Genomic DNA, 10,882 nt, shown 5'->3' with positions numbered 1-10,882 from the left:
CCCCCCCCCCCCCCGAGATACTTCCTCCTACACCCAGGGCTTTCCCCGCATCCTCCTCCCCTTACTCACCCCTGGGGCAGGGCGATTAGGCTGACGGTGGGGAAGATTCTGCAAAGTTAAACCCGATTGGGCACCACTCCTGGAACTTCTAGTGACCCTTGTGCGGTTCCTGGAAAAAGGGAAGGACATAGGGTGAGTCGCTATATGTGGATTTGGGAATTCGAGACTGCCACTTCCCATCTCCATGCCTTTCCCTCAAAACCTCTGCCTCAGAATAGAAGGATTCCTTCCAGACTCACTTCCTACAAGAAGGCATTCTTGATTCCTGCCAGTTGCTCGAACTCTTCCCCCAAAGAAATTGCTTTATGTCTGCTTTGAATATGTTTGGAATTTAATTTTATGTGTACATAGTGTTTCCCCCTAATCAAATGGAAGTTCCCTGAGGGCAGGTGCTAAATTTTGTGTTTCTATCCTGGCACCTAAAACATTGCCTGGCACATAGCAAGAATTTAGTAAAATGCTTCTTGTCAAGTATTCTCATTAGGTATGGTTTGGACTGGAATGCATCCTAAGGATCCTTGCAATTCTGAGATTCTGTGTGATAGGCTTAGGAAAGGCTGGGGCTCTCAGTCAGATAGAGAATGTGCCCAGACCTAAAGACTCTGCCAACCCCAAACAACTGTACCTCTGGTTTCATGAGCTCTAACTCTATAAAATCCCCTTACTGGGACTTTCTGGCTCTGCAGCTTGTTAATGGGACAACCTTGGACAAGTCAACTTCCCATGTCTAGGCTTCACTTTGTCCATCTGTAAAATAAAGGACTTGATCTTCCAAGACCCTTCTCCTTCGAAATGCCATCATCCTATAACCCTGTGACTTTATTTGTTAACTTTTACCAAAGTTTCTTAGTAAATGTGTATATTTATGTGTGTAGATCCACATATACATATCTGCACAAACTTTGAGTCCTTCCATGCCTGGGCACAGAAGATGGGAGTTGATGAGTTGAAGGAGGGGACTCAGGAAGAGTAGCAGTTGAGAAAGTAAGTGTGTGTGTGTGTGTGTGTGTGTGTGTGTGGCTGCTGAGGCCAATTGTAGGATTAGATCATCTTCATGGGCCCATTTTCTACTCCTTTCTGTTATGGGCCATTAGAGTGGGGGCACATAGTTGGTCCTTAGCTTAGAGAAAAGAGAATTTAACCGGACAGCTGTCTGCAAATGTTTCATTGTCACCTGGAAGAAAGATTAAACTTGTTCTATTTGGTGCTAGAGGGTAGAAGTAAGAGCAAATGAGATAATATATGCAAAGTGTAAACCTTAAAGTGCTGTATGCATTTTATCTGTTGTTGTTGTTAGCAGTGGATAGGATTTGGAGAGAGGTCAAAGTAGGTTTGATGTAAAGAAAAACTTCACAATCACAAAAGTGTCCCAAAGTGGCTGATGGGCTGATTTAGGAGGTCGTTGGCTCCCTCTCTTTGGGAGTGTTCGAGCAGAGGCTAGATAATGTGAAGGGAATTATGATTTTCATATTAATGATATGATATGTGTAATGAGTATAATAATAATTTCAATTTCTCAGGAGACTCTGGCTTGGTAGTCAGGCTGACAAAGCAGCTTGAAAAGATCAATCAAACCCTTGATAATGCTCTCACAATCACTACATTCCTGTGCCTGTATATGTTAAGTGAAGCAAATCAAAGATTGTCAAACCTGTTCCTGTCACAGAACTCTGGTCCTGCACCCCACTAAGTAACAGCCCCAAAGACTTGAAACAATACTGTTCCCATAGGACTCCAACCTGTATTGTGGACTCATGGGCTTGTCATGGGAAACCACTCAGTCCTTGGAAATGATTGTTTGTAATCCCCCTCCTTCTCCACTTACGGTGTGTGTGTGTGTGTGTGTGTATGTGTATAAAAACTCTGTCTTTACTCAAGCATAGAGATCATTCCTCACTCTGAGACTAATTAATTAAACCACTGCTTGATTCCTGGCACTCCTGTCCTGTGCAGCTCCAGGTATTCACAGATTAGAGACTGGTCCTGTCCAGACTACATAGAAAATCCTATTAACAATAACCATTTATAGTGTGTTGTAGATGAAATTACTTTCTGAGCACAGGCTAGGCCAAATGGCCACTGAGGTCACTTCCAACTCTGAAATTATATAATTCTGCTTAACAAATGTTTGTGAGATGTATCTGAAGAGAGAGGTAATATAATTTAGTGGAAAGAGTACTTGATTTGGAATTGCAAAACCTGGATTCCAATCCTAACAGAGGATGCTCTTTAAACACAGGAACTCTGCCACATACTTTGGGCCAGTTACTTGACCTCTGGAGAATGAAAGGTGGCTAAGTTTCCTTCAAGTTCTAAATCTTATAATCCTATGATTTGACAGTGTGGAAAAGAGGAGGAAATCTTGGATTTGGACCCAGAAGGCTTGCATTCTTGGTTCTGCCCCTGATGTGTTCTGTAGTCCTGGGCATGGCCCTCCCCTTTTTTCCCCTAGATATGATGTTCTCTGAAGGTCTTTCCAGCTCATGTGTCCCAATCCTTATGTGACAGGACACAGGGGACATTCTGGGGACAGAAGGCACATGAATGAAGGGTTTGAACACAAGCTCACCGGTAGCTCTCTTGACCTTTCCTCAGCCCTTGAAGGCCCTGGTGCAGCAGGGAGTTTGGGAAACGGTAGTAGTAGAGAGCCAGTCCAGCACTGGGAAGCAGTAATAGCATTAATACAAGAAGCAGGGCCAGCAGCATGGCATCATGGTCTGGGGAGGGGAAGACAGGTGGTCAGTCCAGAGATAAGGATCTCCCTCTCTCCTCCCTCCTTGACCTCTGCCTGCACAAGGGACAGTTCCTGCTTGACACTCACTGTCATACTGCACAGGACCACTATCCACGCTGCCCCCCAGCCCTGGCTTCTCACAGGTTGGGGGAGCCCAGCCTGGGTCACAGTGGCAGTTCCTATTGCTGTTACAGACCTAGGGGGATAAGAGGATAAGAGAAAGGATAAGGGCTTGGAATAAAATGACACCCTCCACCCAGGGTCTCTCAGTTCCCAAGACCCACACCCAGGGGTCACTCACCCCATGGCCATGGCATGTATCTAGGCACCTCTGAAGGTCAGGGAAGGAGGCATTCTGGCATCTTCGATCATGACACACCTAGTGATGGTGGATGGGAAAGATGGAAGCAGATGGTGTAGATGGGCCCAGGGCACCCTGGGCAAGTCAGAGCAGGCTAAGGGGAAAGGAGTCCCAGGGCATCTGCTGGAGAAGAGGTTAAGAGTCCCAAAGACCCACAGAAAGCCCCCCCACTAGTGACCCTATACTCCCAGGGAGTCCCTCCCATCACGGTCCCTGGAGCTGGTGAGGCTGGCTCACCATGCTGTCTCCACACTTAGTACCAGGCAGCACAAGGCCGGGATCTGGCAGGTCGGCAGAGGAATCGGTTCGGGGCACACGGTACATAAAAGCTCCTCGGCACGTCACCTCTCTCCCACCCAGACGGATGGTGGTCTCCATGGAAACAGTATGTGGTCCCCGGGGCTTATCTGCCCCGCTCTGGCACTGAAGCTTCCCACACTTGGCATCCCTGCAGGGGTGAGGGTGGGGGGGGAGTGTCAAGGGAGCAGCCAACCCAGAAGCCTTTCCAAGTGCTGACCCAGATTTAGTAGCTGATGGCATTTCTTCAGCACTTTCAAGTCTATAATACGTTTTTGTTTTTGTTTTTTTTTACAGATATCACTTCCTTGGATCCTTACTACACCCCGAGGGTTAGAGTCAACAAATGTTATCATCCTCATTTGACAGATGAAGAAACTGAGACTCAGAGAGGTTACATCACATGGCTATGGTCACATAGTAAGTGTCAGAGACAGAAGTCCAGCTCAGAACTTCCTGAACCTAAATCTAGCACCCTATCTAAGGTCCTTCCCCGCATCACTGGCCCCTGACCCTTGCCCCACTAACTCCCTGTCCGAGATATTCTTTGTACCATCTAATTCCTAATCCCCTCATTTCTCTAACCCTCGTCCTGTTCCTTCCTCAGACTGCTCATCCCATTCATTCCTCCTCTCTTCGACATCTTGTTCTCCTGACCCCCCCCTGCTCCCCTGACACCTTGGCCTGAAGATCCTGGCCTGTCCTTTCTTTGCCTCCCTTTGTCCCTACTCTCACCTCCGATCACACGGGACATAGTGACCTTCACTGTCCTGACCACAGTTCCCATAGGGATCCCCAGCTGAGTTCACATCCTGGAAACAGGCATCAGGGGCTGGGTGGGCACCTGGGGGTTGGGAGTAGTGTTAGTGAGATGAGGACAAAGGGAGCCAGGATCTAGGAGAAAAGGATGGCCTCTGGGGTGAGGAAAGTGGAGTCATCTTCACTGGGAGTCCTTGGACCAATTTTTCCCATCCCTCCTGAAGTATGTGTCCATGTGGAATTTTCTGACTGATGGTGGAAGGAGGTCTGAGGAGAGAGCTGTGCCCAAGGGAGAACTGGGACATAATTGACTCAGGCTTGGGGAAGGAGAAGAGCCCAAGGAGAAAGGGGTGTTGGCCCTGCCAGGCTAGGCTCTCACCAGGCCCCCAGAGCTGTTGGCATTGCCCCTCATGAGTGGGACACATGCCATCTCGGCAGTAGGCAGTGCCCCCAGCACATGGGGAGCCATCTAGGAGGTAGACATTGGCTGGACAGTGGGGAGAGGCTCCAGTGCAGAATTCAGGCAGGTCACAGTCCCCAGCTCCTTCTCGGCACAATGTCCCAGCTGGCTTCAGCTGTAGTAGAGTGGGCGGAGAGATAAAGACAGAGGCAGAGACTCACAAGGATAGCAACACACAGAGAGATAGGTGCAGACAGAGGAAAGCCAAGTACAAAACCAAAGGAAGAGGGAAGCAGAAACAAATCAGGTCAGCAGAACCCAGGGCTGTCAGACCTCTGGCTTTTGCCTGCCTCTCTATATCCTCTTTTCCCATATTCAAGCCCATCCTACTCCTCCCTTCTGGTGTAGCCCATTCATTTCTCCTCCCCCCCCCCTCACCCCCCCCCCCCCCCACCGAACAATGGGCACAGCAGTCCCCCTGGGCACATTGGGCTCCCGCCCGAAGTGTGCAATTGTGGGCATGACAGCAGGGGTCAGTGCACTCCTGGATCCCAAAAACAGACATAAAGAAGGAGTGAAGAAATGGAGGGCCAAGATCAAGGTCCTGGCCTAATTCTGGAAAGTCAACAGACTGGGGACTTCATTAGGCAGGGAAGCTCCTAAGTGGGAGAGGAGAATTCCCAGGAAGGATAAATAATCCCGGGAAACCTGGAGCCAGCTTCCAGATCTCAAATATTGGGGGGGGGGAGCTGTTGGGGATACTGAAAGACCCATGGGGCACTAGAGATACCTAGGGAGAAGCTGGGGATCCTACACTGAGGGTCACAGGGCACTGGAGACTTGCTGGGTTCTAGGGAATGAGAGTCCTAGGCTGAGCGTCTTTAGGGGTCTGAGTGGTTTGGGGAACACTGAAGATCACAGATTGGGTATTGGAGGAATCACTGGGAGTCCTGATGGGAGATATGATTACCCAGAAACCAGGGAGATGTTCAAGTCTGGCGGGTCCTGAGATTGGGGGTCAGGACTTGGGATAGGGGAGTTAGAGCCTAACCTCAGTGTCCCCACAATCGCACTCCTCCCCATCTTCCAAGAAGCCGTTCCCACAACGGCCTCCCAACACCAGCAACCGAGGGTCAGGAGGGTTGAAGAGGCACATTCCCCCTCCCTTTTGGAAGAAATGGAGCAGCTGTTGGCGGCTACAGGTACTGAACACACGTGGAAATGGATGTCTGCAGAGGGTGGGAGAATTATGCATTGGGACACCCCAACCACACTGTCTCAGCAAAGACCAGCAGGGGGCACTGTGGTCACACAGACCAACTCACAGTCTGGGACTGAGCCCTGGAGGAAACAGACCCAGCTGGACACATTTTCAGACATGGGCACACATAGTCTTCAGCCTAGCACCTGACATAAAGCTCCTTAAGGTTTACCAAGTGCTGTACACCCTGGCAGGCTCTCATCACCTCACACCTGGACTGCTGCAATAGCCTGCTGTTTGATTCCCCCGCCTCAAGTTTCTCCCCCTCTAGTCTATCCTCTCCTCGGCCATCAAAGTGATCTTCCTAAAGCATAGATCTGACCACATCCCCCTAGTCAACAACCTCCAGGGCCCCCCATCACCTCCAGGATCGAGTACAAATATCCTCTGTTGGGCTATTTTAAAACCTTTCATAATCTTCCCCATCCTACCTTTCCAGTATCCTTATACTTAACTCCTCTCTCCTTACTTTATAATCCAGGACACTGGCCCTTGACGATCCTCCCAAGCAGCTAGCTCTAAGCATTTTCACTGGTTTCCTCCAATGGTTGGAACTCTCTCCCTCTTCATTTCCAATCCTGTCTTCCCTGAATTTTCCCCAAATCCCTCCTTCTGCAAGAAGCCTTTCCCAGTTGTCCTTCATTTTAGTCCCTTTCCTATTCCCGATTTCCCTTGCATACAACATATATGTGCATAGTTATTTACATATTGTCTCCCCTGTTACACTGTGAACTGCTTGAGAACAGGGCATGGCTTTTGCCTTTTTTTGTATCCCCAGCTCTTAGTGAAGTACCTGGCCTATAATAGGTGCTTAATAGCTGACTGACTAATCCTTGCAACAAGCCAGTGAGAGAGATGTGATATGTGCTACAGACCCACTGAAATAAGCTTGTATCCAGACACATCAGCATTAGACAGGGGCCCAGGCAGACACTGGATGGCAGAGCTGGGAAGGTTCTTAGAACCCAGAATGTCAAAGCAGAGAAGGACTCTTGAAACCATATGGTCCAGGGGTTCTTAAACTGGATCCATCAGTAGATTGTGAATTTTTTTTAATTAAACAACTTAATTTCAATATAATTGGTTTCCTTTGTAATCCTATGCTGCTTGTTCAATGCACTTAAAAAATATGATTCTGAGAAGGGGCCCATAGGCTTCACCAGACTGTCAAAGAGTCCACTGCACAAAAAAATATTAAAAAACCCCAGATCCAAATCAATCTTCTCCTTTTACAGATAAGGAAACAGAGGACCAGTGAGGGGAAGTGATTTGCTTATCTCCTCTTAGGAATGTAGTCCAGACTAGAACTCAGATCTCTTGACGTTCCCTTCCCACCAAGTCCCACCCAGGGCTGTTTCCACCCCACCTCACAGACACCTTCCCCCTAAGCCAGTCTTTCCATGCCCTGGCTCTGACCTCACTCACCCAGTGGCTGCTGCCATCACACAACCCCCCTCCTCAGGCAAGGCCTCTTCACAGCAGCCATCTGCATCATGGCTCATCCCAAAGCTGTGGCCAATCTCATGGGCCATGGTGGCCGCTGCACCAATGGGCAACTCTGAGTGGTCCTGGACAAGGTAGAAAGAGTCAGCCTAGACCCTTTCCCCTTTTTTTTCCCCCTCTCCCCTTGATCCATCCACCCATCACAGATCTACAGATGAAGGAAGGGGGCAGAAATGGGGGTGGGGTGAAGAGAGGGGATAATAATTCTTCTATAGTGAGCAGCAAGCTTATCCTGTAAGAGTTTCCATGATTCTCCAGGAAATGAAGTATCCTGGCATAGGGTCAGTGGGGCCACCTAGAGAAGGGGGCAGAGTTCTAAGGTTGATGGGAAACTGGGAGAGTCAATGAAGAGCTGGGGGGAGGGGGTTGTCTTAAGGGTTAGGGTACTAGACCCACCGGGAGATAGAGGAACCAGGCAAAGTCACACAGCCCCAGACAGTATATGCTTACCGCACTCACTCCCCCAGAATTATCAGCACTACACATGCCCTCCAAGGGTGCCATGCCAATGGTGGTACCCTGAAAAGTTCGGCCCCTGCTCACAGTAGACAGGAGAAAAAAGGAGAGTGTTAAGATGAGTCTCTACCACCTCAGTTCTCATTCCTCCCGGTCCCAGGCCAAGGGGAACTCACGTGAGGAGCTGAGCTGTATCGTGGGGCCTCCGGGCCCGCAGCCCCCCGGCGCCACTGAAGAAAGGCCCAGAGCGTGGCATTGGCATCTCCTGTGACTCGGCTCTGGTCTCGCTCTGTCCACACCTCCAGGCCGGTCAGCGCCACCTTGATGTTGAGGGACCTGTAAAACTGGGTGAGGTGGGGCAAGGGGAAAAGGTTGATGCAGAGGGGGTGGAAACAAACAGGATGAGTCACCGGAAAGAAGCCCAGTTCCCCACACTCGATCTAGCTCACTTCCAGGACTCAACACCCCTCACCCCAGGTTGGCCAACGCCCATTACCATCAGCACCTATGGCCCCCACCCACACGCTCCGTCCAAGGAGCTGGGCTCAGTCTGGTCTTCCTCTTCCCCCTTTTACCTTGTCCACGTAGTTGGCTATCTCCAGGAGTCGCTGCTTGGTGCGACCCAGATCCCTCTGCTGCCTCAGGTACTAGCGGGCATGGATAGGGACATTCAGAGGTGGGGAGGGGAAGTCCAGATGCCCCAGAACACCGCCCCGCCTCCTCCAGGCCTGCCCCCAGCCTCGGCCAGGTCCCGCCCACTCCTCCCAACCCCTCACCAAAGCGTGGTCTGCCACAATGAATAGCTCCAGGTACTTCAGGGCCCGCCTCGAGTCGCGTCTCACCTAAGGAAAGAGGAGGAGGGCAGGGAAACAGCCTCAGTGGAGGGGAGGAGTCTGAGATGGGGAGAGGGCCTGAGGGATGAGAGGGACCTAGAAAGGGACTGGGCGGGGGGTGCAACTGAAACAGGAGGCCCCAGGACACAGTGGGCCAATGAGGCAGAGTCCAATTGTGGGTGGGCGGGGCCTGACCAGGAGTCAGGGCCTTCGAGTGTAGAATTTAGAGAGGGCGGGGTGGGAATTTAGCTAGAGCCCTCACCCTGGGTGCACGATTTCGGCGGAGGATGCGTGCCAGGCCTAAGGACCCAGATAGCCCGTGACCACAGGTCCCATCCTCGCTGGGCAGCTGCTCCGTCCGAAAGAGGCGGTGAGGGCCAGGCGGGCCAGACGCTGGAGTCCGTGGAGGCTGCACGTAGTAGCTGCTGTTGGCGCTGAGTACTATCAGCCCGCTGGAGGGGGGCGGGGTTGGCGAGGAAGTGAGAGGGGGCATCACCCAGCCAGGATCTCTTCTCCCCACAGAGGTCCTTCCTTCCACACCGATTCCCCTCCCAGGCTGACCCCTTTACCTGATCCCTGAGCAGGAGCTGAGGGCGACCCAGGAGTCCGGAAATCCTTGCACGTGGCCATGGTAGTAGCAGTGATCCTGAACAGAGGTAGAGGGTTGGCGGTCGGGTATTCACCGTTAGCCTCAGACTCCAGAAAACCTCCCCAACTTCACCCCATCTCAGAAGATCCCATAACTTCCAGCCCTCTTCCCTCCCACTACCAAACCAGGGACCTGGTCTCACCGTATGGTTGGGAGCCACGGTCACCGGCTGCCCATCTGGACCGTAGTGAGTTTCCGTGTAACCTTGAGCCAGCAGCCAGCTAAGGACGTTAGAGTAAGAAGAGGCTTAGCACCACCTTCTCCAGGAAGCCTTCCTTGGTTGACTCCCTTTCTTCCTTCCTGACCTAGCCTTCCTAAAGGCACATTCTCCCATTTCCTGGTATGTGTTTGTGATAATTAGTTTTACTGAAAAGGGACTAGGTTCCACACACACCCCCCTTAATCTGGCTTTAGTGCCACCTCCCTCTAAGGCCCAGTAGTACCTAATGGGCTACTACCCCCAACTCCCAGACTTCCCAATCTTTCCCAGACTCACCGATTTTTCTTCAGGGAGAGGAGAAGTTCCTTGCCTTCAGCCCTCACTGACAGCAAGACCTCATCTGGACTTCTGATCTGGGTGGGGAAAGGTCAGGAGAGGGTGAGACTGGGGTAGGAACAGACAGACACAACCACCCCCTCCACTGTGTATGTTATATGAGTCTGGGCATTTGCTTGACCAGTCGGAGCTTCTTTTCTTATCTTTTCCTATCCAGAGATGAGATATGCTTGGTTGGGGTAGGGGGTAGGGGGTGGTAAGCTGTATGGAGAGGAGACTCATAACATCCAAGCACATGGCCCACAGTATGACCCAAACAGTTCTCTGCTCCAAGCTCCCCTTTCCTGCTGTCCCATCCATCCAGAGTGGGAAGACTTTAGGGGAAGGTGGGGGTGTGTGACTTCTCTGGAGAGAGGAGAATGAGGGCTATGTATGTGCTGGGGTAGAGGGGTGAGTGTAGATCTGATGAGATAGGCTATCTGGGAGGTTGGGATCCAGATGTTCCAGATGCCTGTTCTTCCCTCCTCACTCTGAGCCTCTCTATCTATTCTATATCCCTTCCTGTAATTCTGCCTCTAACTTTCTCTGTGTATATCTGTCACTTAGTCTCTGGCTTTCTGGGCCTGTCTTTATCTCCCTCTATCTCCCCCTGGTTCTTCTGTCTCTGCTCTGCTCTTCCCCTTTCCATCCTGTCCCCAAGTCCCATTTCTAGCTGAGTTCCTTGGGCAAGCTATTTCTCTTTTCTTTCCCTAGCCCTTCTGGCTCCTCCCGAATCCTTTCCCCACCATTAAGTAAACAAGATTTACTCATGGACCTCTGAAAGGGAAACTCAGCTTTCTTTGTCCCTTCAGCTGGGGTCACTCTGGCCAGTCTCCTGCCTCTCTCCCTCCCTTCTCCTCTGCCTCTCCCATGGATGTCTTTCTCTCAGTTTCTCTTTCCCCTTTGAAATGTGGGGAAAAGAAAGAGAGGAGGGAGAAGAGAGGGAGGGAGGGGAAGGAGAAAGACAGGGAGGGAGGGGAAGGAGAAAAGAGAGAGAGAGAGAGAGAGAGAGAGAGAGAGAGAGAGAGAGAGAG

The 10,882-nt window shown here is 51.0% G+C and overlaps 1 protein-coding gene across 1 annotated transcript in view; it reads right to left on the bottom strand.

Moving 5' to 3' along the window:
* ADAM33 (ADAM metallopeptidase domain 33) overlaps positions 1–10,882 on the bottom strand; it is a gene marked incomplete at its 5' end in the record, with an annotated part of 33,821 nt that overhangs the window by 2,291 nt on the left and 20,648 nt on the right. The window contains 19 exon segments of the mRNA XM_027836265.1: positions 70–169; positions 2,630–2,777; positions 2,882–2,990; positions 3,096–3,173; positions 3,393–3,603; positions 4,188–4,296; positions 4,591–4,786; positions 5,066–5,155; positions 5,663–5,840; positions 7,298–7,440; positions 7,826–7,910; positions 8,008–8,052; positions 8,054–8,175; positions 8,407–8,478; positions 8,608–8,673; positions 8,927–9,116; positions 9,234–9,310; positions 9,456–9,534; positions 9,810–9,886. Coding sequence (XP_027692066.1) covers positions 70–169; positions 2,630–2,777; positions 2,882–2,990; positions 3,096–3,173; positions 3,393–3,603; positions 4,188–4,296; positions 4,591–4,786; positions 5,066–5,155; positions 5,663–5,840; positions 7,298–7,440; positions 7,826–7,910; positions 8,008–8,052; positions 8,054–8,175; positions 8,407–8,478; positions 8,608–8,673; positions 8,927–9,116; positions 9,234–9,310; positions 9,456–9,534; positions 9,810–9,886 — 2,175 coding nt within the window.

Source organism: Vombatus ursinus, unplaced genomic scaffold (genome assembly GCF_900497805.2).
Source record: "Vombatus ursinus unplaced genomic scaffold, bare-nosed wombat genome assembly UNPS02014818.1, whole genome shotgun sequence".
In the NCBI taxonomy this organism is placed as follows: Eukaryota; Metazoa; Chordata; class Mammalia; order Diprotodontia; family Vombatidae; genus Vombatus; species Vombatus ursinus.
Note: the sequence above shows the minus strand (reverse complement) of the source record. Positions and strands in the feature narration are given on the sequence as shown.